The sequence below is a fragment of the Dufourea novaeangliae genome, unplaced genomic scaffold, assembly GCF_001272555.1.
Source record: "Dufourea novaeangliae isolate 0120121106 unplaced genomic scaffold, ASM127255v1 scaffold81, whole genome shotgun sequence".
Taxonomy (NCBI): Eukaryota; Metazoa; Arthropoda; class Insecta; order Hymenoptera; family Halictidae; genus Dufourea; species Dufourea novaeangliae.
The window spans coordinates 265,068-285,096 of record NW_015373973.1 but is presented as its reverse complement, the minus strand read 5'-3'; the positions used below and the strand labels follow the sequence as shown (position 1 = coordinate 285,096).

At 47.1% G+C, this 20,029-nt stretch overlaps 2 protein-coding genes across 2 annotated transcripts; one reads left to right on the top strand and one right to left on the bottom strand.

Moving 5' to 3' along the window:
• Positions 1 to 8,141: 8,141 nt before the first annotated feature.
• Positions 8,142 to 18,268, top strand: LOC107186932. The gene is made up of 9 exons (XM_015574905.1): positions 8,142 to 9,455; positions 9,747 to 10,331; positions 14,516 to 14,604; positions 15,053 to 15,132; positions 15,219 to 15,343; positions 15,629 to 16,093; positions 16,165 to 16,494; positions 16,608 to 16,760; positions 16,869 to 18,268. Exons 1-9 carry the CDS (start codon positions 8,424 to 8,426, stop codon positions 17,289 to 17,291), a joined length of 3,282 nt encoding a protein of 1,093 aa, XP_015430391.1. The 5' UTR covers positions 8,142 to 8,423; the 3' UTR covers positions 17,292 to 18,268.
• A 29-nt stretch (positions 18,269 to 18,297) lies between these two features.
• LOC107186827 (pancreatic lipase-related protein 2-like) lies at positions 18,298 to 20,005 on the bottom strand. The gene is made up of 7 exons (XM_015574770.1): positions 19,977 to 20,005; positions 19,587 to 19,893; positions 19,402 to 19,505; positions 18,978 to 19,285; positions 18,808 to 18,903; positions 18,478 to 18,723; positions 18,298 to 18,393 (listed from the first exon to the last, which is right to left on the bottom strand). Exons 1-7 carry the CDS (start codon positions 20,003 to 20,005, stop codon positions 18,320 to 18,322), a joined length of 1,164 nt encoding a protein of 387 aa, XP_015430256.1. The 3' UTR covers positions 18,298 to 18,319.
• Between the last annotated feature and the right edge of the window lie 24 nt (positions 20,006 to 20,029).

The window sequence follows — 20,029 nt, the reverse complement described above, 5'->3', positions numbered from 1 at the left end:
TGTTGTATCGGCGACTACCTCGTCAACATTTTTCCTCCCACCATTCGTGAACGCGCGCAGAAGCGACATAATTTCCTATTTGGAAATTATCCGAACGTCGAAACGATGCAACCTTGGATTCTAAAAGTAAACGAATGAAAAATTACTAATGATAAATACAGTCTCTCCTTCTTCCGACTGTCTCTTAGAATTTCCATGAATTTCGCGATGGATCAAACGTTTTCGTGTTTCGTCCATCGCTTTCGCATTGGAAAAGCGTTTGGAGGCCGCGAGAACTCGATCCCGATAGCTAACGAAACGCAACGAAGACGTTCGTCGAACGGCATTGAGCTTTATTTACCGAGCGAACGTTAAATCTCGTTGCTCGTGTTATACTTATCCTTGCTTTAAAAAAAAATCTTATCTTGACCACCGATACGTTCGAACTGACACAGTCATTTATCGACGTTTTATCTGCTAATTGGTGATCGTCGTCGTTATTTGACCTCGGTCGGTGTACCTGGATTCGCGACGAGCATTCTTTCGCCCTTTTACAAAATCATAAAAAACCATCTGCTGACTAATCTACCCGATACCTATTCGCGATACGCGTCGAAAAAGAACGCGGTTCACATCCGGATGTTTTGCAATATCGGCGCTGAACGATCAGTGTTACACTATTTTTTCATTACTAATACGAGGGTCAACGGGAGGTGTTCGTGATCGTACGAAATGAAAGCATCGGGAAAAACGATGGAGTTAATTCGAGTAATTTCCGTCGATGAAGAAAACGACACTCGGGAAGGTAAACGTGGACTCGGCTAGCTGCTCCGTCGTTACATCGTCCCGGGATCATGCTGCAAACTTTTATATTCCGTTACGTAATTATCGATGGAGAATGGAATGGAAAAGGAGAAATAGAGAGAGAGAGAGAGAGAGAGAGAGAGAGAGAGAGAGAGAGAGAGAGAGAGAGAGAGACTATGGATGGAGAGATGGAAAGAGAGGATGGATCGGTAATCGGTACTAGAGGAAGAGGGGTGTTGGAGCGGAGAGTGGCAGTAGGTTGTAGGTGTAATACGTTTCTATGTGTATCGTACCACCAGCTGTATACATATACATATATGCAAAGAGATAGATATTTGAAAAGGAGCGTGGCGGCGAGTGGTTCGCCCGGCCCTCGAGTCCCTCGGGGGTGAAAGTGTTACGTCAGAGACACGCATCTTATTATGCCGGACAATTGTCGATACGACTCGCGCAACGAAACTGGTTCTACTCCCACGGAAAACGTAATAAGACGCGTCTGACTCGGATTAGTTTCCTTCCACGGTTCCCCTGTCACCTGTATTTACCTGTTGTTCTTTGCGAAACTTTTTCGCCGCGATCTTCACGGCGGTGAATTCATGCACCGTCAATGGATCGCGAGTCTGTGCGCTTTTCCCTTTCGTTTTCGCGTAGATATTTGGGTTACGAATACATTATGTAGCCCGAAAGCATGGATTGCGTTTCGAGAAGTAAGTCCTCGTGTATACAGGTGTACGAGAAAACGTGTCGGGGTTCATGGCCGACCTTTATTCTACGCGCTTCTTCGCGACCATTCGCCTCTCTCTTTCTATCTCTCTGCCGACAAGACCTGTCGAGAAAGCAAAAATTTTACAACGATTCGTTCGCGTCGCCGGCTTCTAGTCGTATCTTTGAATTCTTTTTTTTTAATGTAATTTCCGGTCTGGATGTATCGTTGTTCTTATCCTTTCTTTGCTCGATGCAACGAAACGGCTTGCATCGATCTCACGTGCGTTTCGACGGAGGAGACGTTCGTTTGAGTTTTCTCAAAAATTTCAATCTTTCTTACAAGCTATTGCCCGTACGTATCGATATGGAACGGAACGGAAGTAGTTCGAGTCAAAGATGCGTTTCCAACTACCGAAGACACGTTTCTAATTTATCGTATGGAAGTAAATATGAAATATTGGTTCGGGTCGCGTTACGTTACGCTGTTCGTAGCTCGAGCGATTCGCGAAAGAGCCCCGTTCCGGTCGACGAGTCGTTTCCGGTTGATTCTCGTCGCCGTATCATTACGAGACCGCTATACGATGAACCCGTATCGATTCCTACGCGGTACGCGTATCACCGTTGATTATATACATAAAGTACGTACGCGTTCGAAGGTGCTGTATACGGTTCGCGTTGTTACGGCAAGCTTACGAATTTCTGCCGTTTCCTCGATTCATCGGAATTTCTTGTCGATCTCGATTATAATGTCATATTGATACCAAACACATAAAAAAAGAAAAAAAATTCATTTCTTTAGGCCATGGGGTCGGAAAAACGATTACCCCCCGATGTTAGTACGGTACAGTTTACATCATACGTGGGTATTATCATACATACGTCGATGTACGGGAAATATTCGAAATTGGAGCGACGAGAGAAGCGGTCGAAATGTTTCGAGATCCCCGAGCATCGATAATCCGCCATTAAACGTGTGTCGAACGTAGGTCGCAGGTCGGCCAGCCTTTCGAACAAATCGCTTAAACGTTTACGACCAGCTATGCATTATTCTCGCGCATTTCTTCGCAGCAGCCGGAAGAGAGAGTAAGGGTAGTGGTAGCGATGAAAATTGACTGAATCGTTAGAGGGAGGGGGGGGGGGATTATCACGTGAACATCTTTTCGTGGCACTTATTCATAGACGGTGTAATCTGAAACGTATTCTACCACGTGACTTGTCGGGCAATGTTGACGAAATTTCTTATAACGAGATGCACATGATTTTTGCCACTAAAACTGCCCTGTCGGCATGTCGCACTCGAATATACGTTTACTCGAACGCGTCGTAGATTCGGCAAAGAGATTACAATTTCCGATCGATAAGGAAAACATAGCATGCCCGTGCAATGAGTCCACGTTATATACGCATTATCAGTTTAACAGTTCCCCTGAACTCTGTTCCGTTCGCGTGTTTCACTTCTCTTTCATACCTGTCGTCGCTGACAATCACAGTTGTCAGACTTTTTTTAAACGTCGCGTCGCGCGTGCCGCCTTTACCGTTTAAACAGGAGAGAGCTTGGCGTTACGAGAAACGTTTTAAATCCGCCAGTCCGAGTGCAAGTAAGTGGTTATTAATGCGAGACGAGATTTGACCCGCGATGCGCGATTTAGTTGTTAAAGTTGCATGAACTGGAACGGCGATCGAGATAAAAAATGGATAGCAGGAACACGATGCGTCCCAAGTGTCACTGGTTTTCCGGCTGCGTACGTTCGAAAGCAGGTCTGAATCTTGCCGTAAGTATTCGCGTATGGTAAACTGTACATATGTACATCCCCTTTCGTTGTACGTAAGTACGTCCGTCCGCTCAGCGTTCCGTTCACTTTGCCGGATACGAAACACGTGTTCGCATTCGGAGTTGGCTCGAATCGCGTGATCGAGCGATCGAGAGCTTGCTTTCGTTCCCTTTGCTCCCTTGCGGCAGATTACACGATCGACTCTGACAATGAGACGAGTGAACGCTGGTCGTATAATACGACTCGTATCCCGAAATGAAAATAAAACTCGTTCACGTTTTATATCGCTTTACATAATCTTAAAACGACATTCGTGTGTCGCCAAGTTTTGATGATGTTTCATCATCTTTTCAGTAATAGAAACGCGTCTTAACGAGTTTTCAACCGAACACGGTACGTTATGATACTGTCAATATAATATCGTATTTAAGATCAGCGGTTATATTATATTCGCGTGCCTTCCAATTGTATCTTGACGCTTACGAGTTTTCAACCGAACACGGTACGTTATGATACTGTCAATATAATATCGTATTTAAGATCAGATCACATAGATCAGATAGATCACACCTAATATACTCGACTTAATATCTAATCGCATTCGAATACTACTGTATAAATCCCGGTTTGTGATCATTGAAAGCGGTCTCTTTCGTTTTCAACTCTCTACGATCCGATTAAATTCGACACCGTTCAGCTTTTCGAAGCCAGACAATTCCGTTTCGCGAACAAGTAAATCGATGAACGAACACGGATGGCTGGACGATGGTCGGTTTCGAGGCTGCAGAAAGAAAGAACACCTTGCTATAGGTACGCGCGTCTCCTCGGTGAATCGAGATCGCGCGATCGACCGCGAACGAGCGCGCGAACGATAAAAAGAGAGGCTGCCTGCCGTGTATTTTCTATAACGGGGGTAGCAGTGGGTCAGCCAGGTATAGTATAACTGGCCGTCCATGTCCATGGCTGGAGGCAAGGTTCCTATACCGGATAAGCGTGCACACCGCACTTCCGTCGCCTCGGCTTCCTTTTCTCTCTCTTTCCCCAAAGAATTACGCGCGTTTCATTCACCTCGGCTGTCCGGCAACACTATAGTATTCGCCTCTCTATCCCCCTTTCAAACGTACCATCCGATCGTTCGGTGAAACAACGCGGCGGTCTCTCGCTGGATTGTTTCGACGTTTCGATTCGTTCTTTCGCAATGAATCTAATCTTTGCGGTTCGATACCTCGCGAATCGAACGTTTTTCTCCTTCCCTTTGTATCACGGTCGAAACTCGAGTCTCGCGTCAGAATTTTCTACCGATCGGTTTTCTAGATTTGCTTTAATTGTCGGGCATTAACTAATCGGTCGGGACTTTTCGAAATCACGAACGTTTTCCGCTCGATCGACACCAACCACACGCAAGCAGTTCCAACACAGAAGGGACACGCACGATGCTCGACGCGCCGAATGCTCGAAACGCATTATCGAACGGTTCTTCGCGGACAGAAACTTTCATTCTCGACTCGGATAGTTCCGTTTTATCGGTGCTATGCAATATATCGGCGGTTACGTAAAGAAAAAGAGGACTCGGGGCCAGCGAGAAATTGCAATACTTTCCACCGACGATAAGAAGCCCGCACACGAACATCGGCGAGATTCGTTATCACGGGACGTTCGTAGCTTCGTACTTCCGGAGAGAACAGGGTCGAACATCGGAAATGCGGACTGCGATGCGTACGTTGCGTGGTTGCCGAAAACCGTGGAATCTCTTGCATTCGCTCGGTAGGTTTTCGATAAAATCGACACGTTCGAGAAAGTCCAGAGTAGGTATCTTGTCCGAAGAGATACAGGTTGGATAAAAAATTCAATTATTCGTGAAAGCGGATGCACGCGATCGAAATTGGAACGAAACACGATCGACCAGCGTCTGGCCAGGTGTGCAAGATTTTTCGTAAGAATGATCGTCCAATGACTCGGGATCGTTTGAAATTCCTGTACATACCTATCCTATATGTATACATGTATCCGATACATATATGTATATATCGTCGATATCGAACAATTTCGATAGTCTGGAAGCTTGACCGTTGATTGATTTTTTTGTCCGGTTGTCGATAGTCTTTTGATTAGGTAAGCAACATACCACTTCGTCAACCGGTCGCGAGAGGTTGTACGCGCGCAACTTTGGGAAACGGTTCGGCTTGAGTCGGCTTCAGTTCGGTGATACAGTTGCATGCGAGCCTCTGTCACCGTTGCACGTGCACACCATGTTTCGGTAACGCGAGTGTCGCGGAAGGAATCTAAATATAATCCAGAAAGAAAACGAACAGCCTCCCGCCTAGAACCGCAAAACGCGTTGCTCTCGCTTAAACATACTTAATCCACTGTCGGTAGCGTCGCGTCGCGTCACGGTCCAACATGCATTACGTTTCCGACCGCGGGAAGCGCAACCCGTACCGTATTACGCGTTCTTCGCGTTCTCCGTCCTCGTCCGTGTCGTTTCTTATTTGGAGCTTCTCCTCTTTCTCGCGACTCTCCGTGTACGCAACGCACTGTTACAAACGGCCGCCTCCGCCGCCGCCGCCGCCGCGTTAATCCCGATACGCGTATCCTCTCGTTCGAAGATACGCGCGATAGTAAATACCGGCGACTTAAACTCGATTTTTCGGACATATCGTTCGGGTTAGATCATCGTGTTGTGTCCTTGTGATTTTCCATTCAGTGAATCGATCCACGGATCGAAAGGATTGGCCGATCGCCAAGTGAATAACTTATTTCTACAAAATTCCGAGGCGCACCGAGCGTTGTTTTTTCATCCGCTCGTTGTTCTTGTAATAATCTTGTGCCGTTCCGCGGTCGATCGCGAACCGTGAATCGAACGTTTCGTTCCGTGCGTGTTCAAGAAACTTTTGTGCCGGTGACGGTGCTGGTTCGGTAAAAAAGAATAATGATTTTCTCGTTCGTACGAGCGACCGCGTGACTCAACCGGTCGCTCCGTGTTTTTCAAACGATTAGCGTTACCAAGCGATCATACAACGCGATCGATCGCGTAATTGAAATAAAATTCTAGGAGAAAACTGATTTTCTTCCGATTTCTGCTCTGCTACGTCTATTTTGGGTGTACCGCTCTCATCCAGAGATAACCAGAAAACTAGCAAAATTAACGTAGTGCGACCTATTCTCGTGTCTCTCGTGTCTCTCGTGTCTCTCGTGTCTCTCGTCTCTCTCGTCTTCCGTCTCGCGCCTCCTATCATAAATTACCGTTCGCAACGAAGACCTGTACGCCTCGGTAGCAATACGCGTCACGACGTATCCTTTTATTTGCGACTCGTGATAAATTATAAACGTGTGTGCAGAACCTTGTCTGTTTTTCACGACGCGAAGTCATTTCTACCGAGCGAAAGGAAAACAATGTAGAAACAGTTTTGCGACGCTGAGACGCCACGACTCAACGTTCGAAAGATAGCTGCCGGTTACCCGTCCGAATCTCCTCGACGTACAACGAACGACGGGCGTTTTTTTAAATCGCCGACGACGACACGTTAAGGATGTTAGTTCAGCGACGCGTTTCGCAACCAAGATTTACAAGTTACGATTAGAACGGTACCATCGATACAATTGAAATATCCAGGCGAAACACTCGTGTCCGATTTTTGTCGAGTAAGTACGTACGCGTACCGTTGGTACGGTGCACCGTTTGCCCGGTTGTGCAATACGCGTGTACGCAACATAATACGGATATAATTGTTCGACGGTGTTGTATAATACGGCTTCCAGCGTGGATCCAGTCACGACTGGAACGTCGCCGCACGAGCATCACGGTTCACGGAGCGTGTGTCGTCCGTTTCGTTTCGTTTCGTTTCCGCGGTTCTAGTATCTCTCGACCGTTGAATATCGCTCGCGAGAAGCAACAATGCCGTTCGAACGCGACGGCGATCGTGCATGTTTGCTTGCGAGCGCGCTCGGATAATTAACCTTGAAGCGGTAACGCGCTTTAGTTCGCGATGCGCGAGGATCGTCGTCGCGCGGAACCGTCGACGAAACGACCAGTAATTCGCGAACGGTCGATCGTTCGGTCGGAAACCGTGCGTCCGCGTTCGATAGCTCTTTTTTAAGTCGATACTTTACGCTGCACGCGACGAACCAAGTAAACGCGGTCGACTGTACGCCTACCTGCTATTTCACGCGCGATCTCGATCGCGTTTCCAATGTAGAATCATGAAACGAGAGTTAATTTCTAAACAGACGATGTTACTCGACTGATCGTCGCGTCGGGGGGTGACGCGGTAACCAGTCAGACCACCTGGTGGAGCAAACCGGTGGAGGGACGAGAGAATGTGGAAAAACGATAAATTGCGTAATTGGGACACGGAAGTTGAGCGACAGCCTCCGGTGAATCGGCGCGGCCGTGATCGGTGTATCATTCGAACTCGAACGTTCGTGGGACGATCTAGCTCGTGTCGTCGCGTTCGTCACACGACACCTTGGAATTTGTCACGGTGAGAAGCGGCTCGTCGAACCTCGGTCTGTCTCCTCCGTGCAGTCGCGAACTCACCACTCGCAGGCGTGTTGACACGTGTCCACGAATTCGATAGACGATTCTTAATATTCGTTCAAACTCGAGAACGGATCGCAGTCACCGCAACGAGGCAATCACCGTGTCGGGTGTTGATCGTCTGCGATCGAAAGGCGAATCGCGGCGAAATCATGGAAATATAAACACGTCGTTGACGTTGTCTACGACGAAGCGTCTTCGCACCGAAACGAACAAGAGACGTTCCTGCAGGATACGAAATGCGTGACCCTATCGACGTTAGTCTACTCGGATCGTTTACAAACTCGTTACTGGCAGACGGTCCGACCTGTACTCGGTCGTAAGAACAGAAAGGTTCGTCCGTTTCTTCGTGAAACAAGGAGTACGTTTCGTGAATATCTACACGAAGATAAGTGAACGTAACCTCGCGGAGAGACAAGTGCCTAGAGGTATGTGCGTAGGCACGATACGTAGCGATAAGCGTGCGACGCTATCGGTAACGAAATACGTAACATGCGTACAAGCATACAGGTAGGTATCGGGAAAGTCGTCTAGTTTATTTTAATTTCGCGGCGCTAATTGGTTGGAATCGTCGGGAAAATACGATACGGTGAACCAATGAAGAAGATACGCACGGAGCGAGAAAAATGGACGAGGTGAGACACGCGTGGGCTTCCTTCAAGTCCGGGAAAAATTTGTCGTTGTCGACCGTTCCCAGCGCTAACGACAACAATTCGTCCACGATCTGGTACGACGTTCCGGTGCCAGTGATAATTCACTGTCGCGACTTTTCGGACGTAACGAAAATCGACGAGCCCGAGAAAACCGGCGATCCTAGGATGGAAGTTATCGCGACCGGCGCGAAAGAAGAACGATTCTATCGGAAGAACGAGGAGGTCTCGAGAAGCCTCCGGAGAGAGTACAACGAACCGCCGAACGTCGATCTTTCCGACGGGAAAAGCTTGGAGCAGAGCAAACCCAGAGACAAGGAGAAACGGCACAGAAACACCGTGGAATTGACCGCGGTCTCTTCGGTGAAAACCGACGAGGACGGAGTGCCGACCATCGAGTTCAGTTTCTTACACGCGGACGAGAAACTCCGAACCACCGATTCCGATGAATCCGCGACAGGCGGGGCCGCAACCGCGAACACGAACGCGAACGAAACGCGGACGAACGACGACGATCAAAGTCAGCTGTACGATTTTCCGAGAAATTCGAAATCGTGCGTTCCCGAGGAAACTGAAATCGAAATCGAAACCGAGAAAGTAGTAGAAAGTCCCGGCGAGGCAGATGCGACGACGAGCGGTGGTAACGAAATTCACGGCACGATCCGGGAGGAATTCGACGCGGAATCGGCACTCGTACGGAACGAGACGCACGGAAACGCGAGCGATTCGCCGACAGGGTCAGCGGCTACATTAGACGGTACGTCCGATCGAGTTATCGCGTTGGAGAAAGTAATCGGACAAACGACGACAATGACGATGATCTCGAAAATCGATTCGGCCGCCGAAACAAAGGACCGAGACGACCGGAGGAAACGATCGGTCAGATCGTTGAAATCAGGTAGAAAAAGTTACGGCACCTCGGATAACGACGAATACGACGCGGGAATCGCTTCTATGTCGGGTTTCGCTCTTTCGAGCGTGGCGACTCGTCGGATCGGACGCTCGAAGGTACTCGATCTTAATACAATACCTACCTACATCGTGGACACACGATTTAGCCCCGAATCACACCGATCGTTCAGCGACCACGATCGAATCGGACACGGCGATAGCAGCGAAAACCCTTCTTCGCGTCTTTGGTGATTTAATATTTTTCGTTTTCGGATTCGTTCGAATGTCTACGTCTAGAGTAACAGTCGAAATGTCTATCGCCGTGTTCGCGTCGCGTTCTCGCACGGATCGATGGCAACCGATCGATACCGCCGTCGCGTGAACTCATCGGTATCGCGCCGCGCGTAGTTGCAGAAACACCGATTCGGGAAAGCATGGGAGAAAATGAGATGCTGGCTGCGCGAGGAGACCTCGAGAATCAACGAGGTGGTGAACAAGCATGCGAGGCTGCAAGCAGTCGGTGCCCTCGGGGGCGAGGCCCGTGTCCCGAGCATCTCCACCGGCAAAATCGGTAAGCACGCGTCTTACGATCTCACCAAGGCGAGGACAGGGGAGTTGGGATCGATCACCAGGGTCGAGGAGTTCGGTCTGACCTCTGTCGCGGAGGAGAACGCGACGCGTGCGGCTGAGAGGAACACGAACACGAATACATTTGGCTCGAGAGAAATAACAGGCAGCTGCGACGATGTCGAGCTTTTTTCCGACGACGAGACCAACGAACGTGTCGTCGCTACTCCGGTTTCCCCAGGCACGAATAAACCCTGTTCCGACACAGAAAACGAGGAGGTAGACGATGCAACCGCGGCGGGAGTGGCGGGACCCGAGACCAAGGATCGTGCTCGAAAAGCTGGCCTGATTAAGAAGAGAATGCTGGGGTCAATCAGAGGGTTAATGGCCTCCACTCATCTACTTCACGTTCACGAGACCGACGAGGTATACTAGAATCGTTTTGTTTCGCTCCGCTCCGCGCGACGTTTCCTTTCGTTGCGCCACCCGTTGCGCGCAATTACGCCGGCTGTGCGTTTAAATCGAACAACTCATTTTTACTCGTGTTTCTCGCGACTACCGGTCGCCCTCGACAGTATCATTCTTCGCTCGAATTCGTTCGATTCACGTCGGCGAGACACCCTTCTGATCGGTTCTGCGCTCGGTCGACACGGTCAGAGCTCCCTCGCGGCCTTTGCGCGAGAAGATCACGCACCAAACTACATAATACATATTAACGTATGTACATAGTCGATCGCGATACACCGATAAGGTCCTGAACAGCCGTTGGCGCATTCATTTTTTAGACACATACATACCTGCCTGTATTCGAACAAAGTACCGGTAGACACACGGACGGTGAATATAAGTTGGACGTTAACGTTTCGAGTGTTTCGAGCTACGATCAAAGCATGGAAAGTGTGGGAAAGTTGAGCGGAGAAAATAACCGACTTTGTTTCGCGTTGTACTCGTGCCTTTCCGCGCGGTCTTCGCGAACGAGTTTCGAATTCGGTGCCGTCACTTCCTTCGGGCGATAAAAGTACAAACATCTTTCTCTCGTTTGCGAAACGCAAGTTTGCCTTTACAGCGAACTCGCCGAATCTGAAACGCGTTCGTACACCTATTCTTGTTCGGTTCTCGACGAAAAATTAAACGTAGGAATCCCGTAAAAACATAAGTAGTTCCCTGCAAACTTTCGAATAGATTGTTTTCGTGGCTATCGCGCGACGATTCGTTTTCCATAATGGTTTCATGGCTAGTGACGCAACGTGTTTCGCGTGCGTCGAAATGCCAGTTATCGTTTGTTCCATGGCTGTAATTATCTATCGCGTCGTCAGCCAACGACGCATCTCGTCGAGTTCTGTATTCGAGCGTAACACCGTGTTTGTCTTTACGCAAACTCCCTCTGTTCTTGGTTAAACGGCGCCACGATGCCTTCTTATGTATTTTCATAAATACCGTTGGCGCGCAGGGTACTGCTTTCTCGTCGAGGAACACAGGTAGTTAGTTATTCTCAAAAGCCGGCAAACGAGTCTAGCTAGGATTTTAGCTTGCGTCCGTTGCCGATTCGTTTCACCGACGATTATCGAGACTCGCGTGGCGAACGAAACATAAAAAGGTAATCGTAGAAATTATGACGCCGGGCGAGAGCAACGCGTGAAAAATTTAGCGTACAAAGGAAAGCGAAGAGCGATCGGAGAGGAGGGAATCCAACGCGTACCGCGTTAATGTTAATTACGGTATAGCGATAGTACGTACCGGCGACCTCCGCGATTTCACCGTGTCCCCCGTGAACCCAGTCTCGAGGAAGTCGAGAAAGGTAAAAGGGAAAGGAAGAGCCACGCCGCATCGCGCGCATCCTGATCCAACAACGTTCTCGGATCGTTTCGACTTTCGTCGAATCTCGGAATTCTCGAGAACGCCGCGCCGTAGACCATCGCGATCTTGACAGCGTCGAGAGAGTTCTTCTCTCGCGACATTCGAGTTATTTTGACACTCGACCTCTGACAACTTTTAATCGAGTCTGCGTACGTATATCAAAAAATCCAACGAACTTTCAAACCTGTTTCGAATACGTTAAGGCCAAGTTTGCATCGCTCGTACGATAATGGTTTTTCCAATCTTTCGACGAACTTTACTTTCGTTCGACTTTTCTCATCGAAGTCTATTTAATTCAATTTTAATACGAGTCAGAAGCCCTACACCGAATGCATCTTTTAAAAGATATCGTACGCGGCGAACGTAGGAAGCTCTACAGGAGCGCGACACACGGTACACGTACATACATACGTATACACGAGGTGTAGGTATAGATATACGTGACGGTGCGGCGCACCACCTGTTGCGAGCGCCAGCCCCATTTGTTCCGCGACCGTCCTATCGTAATCATAATATCCAACCCGATACGTATCAATTAACCTTTTGCTTCCACGTGTTTCGACATCGTTGCACCGTCGGAACAATTTATTTCTGCGTATCCAGTTTCGTTAGACGCGAACGCGTTAACTCGACCTAAACATTCGTTTCGAAACGTTTGATTTCGAATCGCGCGCAGAAAACTCGACGATGCGAGTGGATCGTCGATCGAGAAAGTTGATCTTTACTCTCGAGCCGGCCGATACTCGATTAATCTTTCAATCATCGGACAGGGAAACGATCGAGGAGTCATCACGAATGACTGCCACGGTAAACAATCGTTTCTCTTATCGCTTTTGCAACCGTCGATATCATGACAAACATCGTGATATCGTTGCGTTTCATTGAAAGACACGTGTCGAATGTTTCTCCATCGATTCATAGCGAAACGTAAGTATTCTCGTATTGTTTCGTTTTCACTGAATCGCAAGATTGAATCGCCATCGCGTCGCTCTCGTGTGCAAACTAAAAAGAAGAATCAAACTCGTTACGCATTGGAAACGCAAAGTTCCCTGCGGATGGAAAGTTTCCCGCTCGAGTGACAATTTTACGAAAGCCACGCGTAAGGTTGAATTCGTGCGTAACACCGATCCATGACATTTTCGATACGTTTCCTTCGATCCGGTTGTTATCCGAAAAAATTCTTTCGGATACCAAGACACACGCCGTCGTAACACACAGGAAAATCCAGATGTCGTATCTCTCCCGAGAAGCAAAAACGAACGATTTTTTAAGTCTACCGGTGACCGGTTTACTTACCACGAATACCGGTTCTAATTTTCACGCGACGCGCATATTTACAATTAACGTTTCGATCAACGATGCCTGCCGCGATCGCTTTGCGTTACAACCTGTAATTGGAAAGCCCAGCTAAATAAATAAGATTCTAATACAATTTCCTACGGTAGAAACGCGACGGAGCGCAGCGGGCAATGAATTTTCAAAGATTATACTTTCTATGTAGTCTCGCTCGACCGTTACTCTCCTTCGAGCACGCGACCCGACTTTTTGTTTACTCGACAGAAACAGCCACTATTATTATCGTTAATTTTATCGTATTCTGTACGCGCGATGCAGACCAGCGACGGCACATAGCGTGCGTCGCTCGACATTGTTCTATTGAAAAAACACTGCTTGGACTTCAGTTACGATAGCATGGTACATATATTGCGTAAGATGCAAAAGACTACTCGAGGCACCAGCTCTGGTATTACACGCACCCGTATAATTGCAACACGGTATAAGTTGTACGTCCAGTGACGCGTGCGTTTTTTGTGTGCATCTTTGAAACAGTAGATAAAACCTGAAAGTGAAAACGTCGTTTGCGAAAGGAACAACGATAGGATCGTTTGGGTCGCGTTGAATTTCAAAGGTAACGCGTCGATCGATACTAAATTCGAAATTACCGACATTGCGTATCACGGTAGCCGTCGCCGTTCTGTATCCTTTTCTCAAGAAATCTATCGTTCCGAGTTAATTTTGCCGATCGACGAGTTTACGAATGTTGGCTGTGCTTTCTTGCGACTTTCAAATCTACGTTCGAAAGAAATGAATAGCGCTCGAGAAAGTGTGTCTGGTCGTGGGCATCGTTCACGAGCGTACGAAGACCCGCGTTATCGTGGGAAATTGATTCGGTTAACTCGTTTACCGGCTCCCGTGGCTCCCGAAGACACGATGAAAGGTGTACGTATGTACTTACACGGGAAATTAACGTCGATCGACGTTATATACTATATACGAAGAAACGTCGTAACATTGAATTTTCTTTCCTTCACCCCGACACTCGAGGCGGTTGTAAATCGACTAATCCCTGCTCGTAAATCGGCGCTGTTGACATTCGAACAAAGCGAATAGAAATACCGCTGAAACGGAAGCACAGATACGTACATATGTATGTATATCCTAGGCGTAAATTTCTTTTTTTTCCCGGGCCATGCGTCTGCGAAAAAAAAAAAACCGGCGGCATCATCGAAGCCAGCACGGACGAACCGGTGAAAGAAAGCGTCGTAATTTACTCGCGCGAGACATTTAAAATGCTGCATCTCGCGAGCCACGATCCACGATGCGTGGTTACCGCTATTTTCTGGCTGCGTTCCCCTTAAGCACCACGATTATTCAACCGTAGAACGAGTCGCCTCTCCGAGAAGACAGTTTCTTGTCGAAAGTAGAGGAACGAAGAGAAACGTTTACCGATACGTATTGCTTTCTGCTTGCAGGGAGGACAAGGTGGATTCGAGGATGTCCGGAGGTACGTGAAACAGGGTGGTGATTTCTGCAAGGAACTGGCGTCGATTCTTCACGAAAGGTAACTACGCGCGATTCGATCCTTCGCTTGGACGTTTCGTAGGATACATTTCTTTCAAAGAGTAAATTGATAAGTGATGCGTCTAGTTACACGTGTTACTGAAATGATACGACTGAAAACGGTCCTCTAGATTTAATCTCGGTGAAAATCGCGAGCAACGTCTACGAGGCCCGGGACGCTTCGCGCAGAGACATTGACAATACTGTTCGTTTGCTTCGCCAAGCAATCGCACGATATCGATAAACATTTTTCGCCTTCTCTCTCTCTCTCTCTCTCTCTCTCTAACAATAGTTATCACAAAACGGATAGAGCATTTTCGAAACCATTCGTACGATTGTAAAATAGTTTAGCAATATATTATGTCATTTATATCTTGTCGACGAGACCTGGGAAACACCATCTTCCGTCGGGGCCACTCACGAGTACTCGTTGCTTTTTCATCTTTCAGGGCGGAATTGGAAGCAACCTATGCCAAAGGACTCAGCAAGTTGAGTAGCAAGTTAACGAAAGCGTGCGCGAAGGATCAAGGTACGCGGAGGACTCTTAAAGTAAAAGTCTTTGGTCTCTTCTTTGATTGTTCCAATTGACGTTGGCGGTGTTGTTTCGTAACGCAGGTGGAAACAGCAACGGAGGCGTGAACGAGGCATGGAGATGCGTCGGCGAGGAGATGGAGGCTGCCGCGGAAGCCCACAGAGTGTGGAGCATCACGCTCAGCGAGCAGCTCGCCAAACCGCTCCGAGTGAGTTGAATGCCTCGTTCCTTCTAGCGAATATATCTACTAGATTCTAGGGGAACGACGATGATGCATCGTCTCGCAAAAAACAGCTCTACCCTCCGAAGCAGTGTTCTGTTAGTCCGTTGAAAGGTTACGTTGAGACGTGGTGTCTCGATGGTTTTAGCATCGTTTAGCGATCAAACGATAGAGACACGGATCGTACGCGTACCACGGAGTTAGGCCGAAGGCTAGGCGAAATCGCCTTGTTAGAGACAAAGAGGCGTTAACGAGGCGTTCGCGTATTCGTAGGTGGGAGTAGCGGAGGCTCAGGGACGCTCGCGGAAATCCATCGAGAATTCCGTTGACAAGGCTGGAAAATCTCTCCACGAGTGGCGGAACATCGCGGCAAAAACTAAAAAGCAAAGTTTCGCCTGTGCCCGGGAGAACGAGAGGCTGCAGGACCTGGCGAGGTTACAATCGATCAGCCAGAGCCAACAGAGCAACAACAAATCGTCGAACCATCATATGACGGAGAAGGAGGCGAGCAAGCTCGAGGCGAGGAGGAGAAAGGCCGAGGACTCGTCCCGTAGGGCGGATACGGAGTTTTACACGGTGAGCGTGAGAGCCGAGAGAGCCAGGCTCGAATACGAAAGCACGGTGAGAAAAGGAGCCAAGCAGATGGAACTTCTCGAAGAGGAACGATTAAGCGCTCTGAAGGATCTAGCGAACGTTTACTTGGCGCACCTGCAAGCTCTCGCTCCCCGTCTGCAACAGGTATCAACGTTCGTACGTCCCGTCCGATCACTCGATTCCACCAGAGATCTTCACTTTTTCTAATCTTGCAGAGCGCGGACCGTTTGGTGGGACCTGCGCGTAACTGCAACGTGCCTCAGGACATCGAGATCCTGAAGAATCTTACGCGCAGAGTGGAGAGTAACGAGGGATGTAGTTCCGAGCAACTGCTGCCGGACTTTTATGCCGAGCATGTTACTCTCGCGATGAACAGGGAACGTCGAAAGCAAGCATTGGTCAGAGTTCTTCATTTGATTAGGCAGGATCTGGAACGAGAAAGACGCGGAAGGGAGGGTCTGGAAACGCTTCACAGAGCTTTCGTCGCAACGCCGGCGTTCGCCGCGGACGAGAGTACGCAGAACGTGACGGATAAATTGCATCACGTACGTTCCCGTGTCTACGTTTCTCCGTTATTTCTCCCTCGCGTACTACGCACGTGATACCACCACGCTTTATCTTAACCTATTGTTTCGCTTCGCTCTCTGTGCCTTTTTAGATGCGCTCCATGTTGTTGTACCTAGAGGCAGCGAGGTATAAAGTCGGTGGAACGTTGGCGGAAGTGGAAGGTAGTAAACGAGCCAAGCATCCCTTGGCGGACCACATTTTGGTTTCGAGAGACAAGCAGGGACTGCAGCAGAGCGTCCTTAAGGTGAGAACGCGCGCGAACCTATTCTCGGGTATACATACGTATACTACAATATATACATGTTCCGTGAGAATCGTGCCGGATAAACAAACGACGTCGATCTCGTTTCAGGTTCCTTCTTGGGCAAAGAACGAATCGTTTGAGTTTCAGGACGACGAGGACGAAATCGAAGTTCATCTCGCGAAGGATCACGAGACCGAGAGTCGTCATTGGGCCGATCGAACAGCCGGCGATGGGAACTCGGAGAATCCACCCGACGAGGATGATTTCAGCGACTTCGACGAATTTAGCAGCCATTCCGAGGACAATAACAATCAAGAGGTCGACGGCGCCGAGACTGCCAGTAAAATCGACAGCTCGGCGGAACAGTGTAGAGCGATCTATCAGTACTCGGCGAATCTAAACGACGAGCTCAGCTTAAGCCCCGGAGACTTGATAACGGTGCATCAGAAACAACCGGACGGGTGGTGGATAGGCGAGTGCAGAGGACGAACTGGTATATTTCCAGCCACTTATGTACAGGTTATTCATTGATCCGTTACGGAGCTTTTTAGTTCTCTTATTTTTCTCGACCGGAAAAAGAACTGTATAAAGAGAAAGAATCGTACGAGTCGCAATCGAACATCAATTGTGTAGTTAAGTTGTTGCGATTCGATGAATTCGCCAACCGAACGACGGTAAAAGAATGCGATCGAGTCGATCGGAAAGCTACCAAAGCACACTTGAATCTCAAGTGTGACACGTTTCTTCAAACGTTAACCTCGACTGTTTAGGTTACATTTTCTTTCGTTTTCCACTTAAATTTCATTCACGCGCGACTTCGAAAGACCAGGCTTTTTTTCGGGTTGGCGCCGAACAAGTAATTTTCGTAGTTACGATTGCGCCCTGGGGATCGAATAAAATCTAGAGAATTATACATATACGTATTGTGATTCGCACAACTTTATCGCGATTATACAAAAAGAGACATACTTCTTTCTAGATACATACGCGTTACTCAAGTGCCAATAATAGCATGCTTAATCACCGTGCAAAAAACACGTCGGACTTGTTAAAAAAGATAAACAAGTATAAAATATATTTTTACTCGGACGATCAACTAATTTATTAATTAATTAATTCAGAAGATATTTATACAACGAAGTATTATTATTTCCTGTGTTTCTTAGGACTCACGTCTTGTAATTTACAACTAATTTATAATAGTATGTAATTGAAAGTAGAAAACTGCGACACGACACTATTTTTACGTTAAAATACTTGATCCGAGTCACTATGCTATAATCTACGTATACCTATCTATAAGAGAATTGACGAGACAAAATAGATTAACGGTTTTTTTTTACTTTTGCGATATCTAAAGATATTTTCTTGCGATTAGTCTATCGCGTATGAAACGTGGTACCGTAAAATGTACATAAATCCTTTTCCGAATCAACTTGTAAATAGCTTTTGAAATGTAACAATAATTTCCGCATAGCATAACATGTAATGTCTATTGAAAGTAAGACACATGTATTTATAAATGGATAATACACGTACTGTCGATTCATCGATAAATCTCAGTCGTTGAGCTCGTTCTCATTATCCCTCTTCAGCTGAATTACTACTTCGTCGATCGCGCGAGTGCTGTTAACTGAAAAAGGAAAATGTAACACCGTTTAGAAAAAGAAGATACCATCCATAAATGTATGCGTCTCTTTCCGCCGGTGTAACTTACCGCAGAACGGTATAGAATTAGAGGTAGCAACAAAAAATGTTCCACGCTGAGGATAATTTATCGAATTTATACCCATTTCGGTACAGGTATTTTTATTGCAGGGCTCCACTGCTATTTTCATGAAATTTCTATAAGATAAATCCCAATGATGCGCCCAAAAAGTACAATTGTGTTTAACGTCTGACATCAAAGATTCCGTCAAATAGATGTACGACCGTCCATGGCTGCATATAGATTTGTCGATAACTGAAAACAACCCGTTATTCTTAGTCTTATCGAGGCAATAAATTAGCATAATAAAACTAACGATTTCAGAAGTGGACACATTACCTCGAAGGGGAATTGGTAAATAGTCGAAATACGAAGTGTCTATTTTTATACAACCCGGCTGACATTTGCCACCGTTGGGATAAAAATCAACGTGCCCTGATAAAGATGGGGTTTATCAGAAATATGTCGAAACGAAGAATACGATTTACGTGCACCAAAGTGATATCAACCTATAGGTTCCGGCAAACCCAATCCAATCTCCGAAAGCAGTTTGCCGTTGGTGTGTATGACGTCTACAAACAATGCGTCGGACTTGTGAAGTTTCACGGTGGAATCTGCATCTTTGAAACATGGTTGCGCAGGATCGAGTCCTGTTATTCTTTCGACTATCCATTTACTCTGCCTTCTTTTCAACTGTTTTGCGGCAAATCCACAAATGTGTGCTCCAAGACTGTGACCCACTAAATGTAAAGATCCCCAATTACCACCGTTCGGATTGCTTTTAACGACCGTCGCATTCTCTATATGTTCGAAAAAGCTAAGGAAAAGAAAAACAAAAAGAAAACAACAATCAAGCAAACGAAGAAAAGATAGCGGAACGACCTCTTATAAACCTTTTTATGCCACGGATAAAAGTATATAATATTTGTGGACCTTGCGATTTGATATCCCACGACTCTCGTATTAACTGCAGCTTTATAATAATTCCAAGTATTTCCTCTCGTGCTCCAGTCTACAACCACAACGTTAACGTCACCCTGAAACGTGTGTGAATAATCAAATCTACTTATTTAACTCGTGCAGTACCGATGACAGACGTATACATATACTTCACTCACCCATTTGAGAAATGATTTTTCCATATCGCTAATCCATGACTCTCCACCATGCGATAGAAATCCGTGCACTATTAAGACTGTTTTTCGCTCAGCTTGAAAGTCTGTCCACTCTAAACCAAACTGTTTCCCAATCATCACCTGAACTCGTTGTGGCTGATTTCTCGAAGACAGCAAAAATTGCACATCCAGAGCATTCGTTCCATTGGGTTTACTTATGAAAAACAACTCCAATGTTGCGGCTACTGTTTTTCCCAGACCAAAGCAATCAACTTGATTGGACTTAGATACTATATGAGTGTCCACAAAACTCGAAGAAATGGAGCGTGTATAAATAAAGTCCAACAAAGTCGCGTTATTAGCGTTCAACGAATTTCCGCCAGTAGTACTTACGCTTGTATTTGTATTCCCATTAAACACATGACTATGTACCGTGGAAAGCAAAG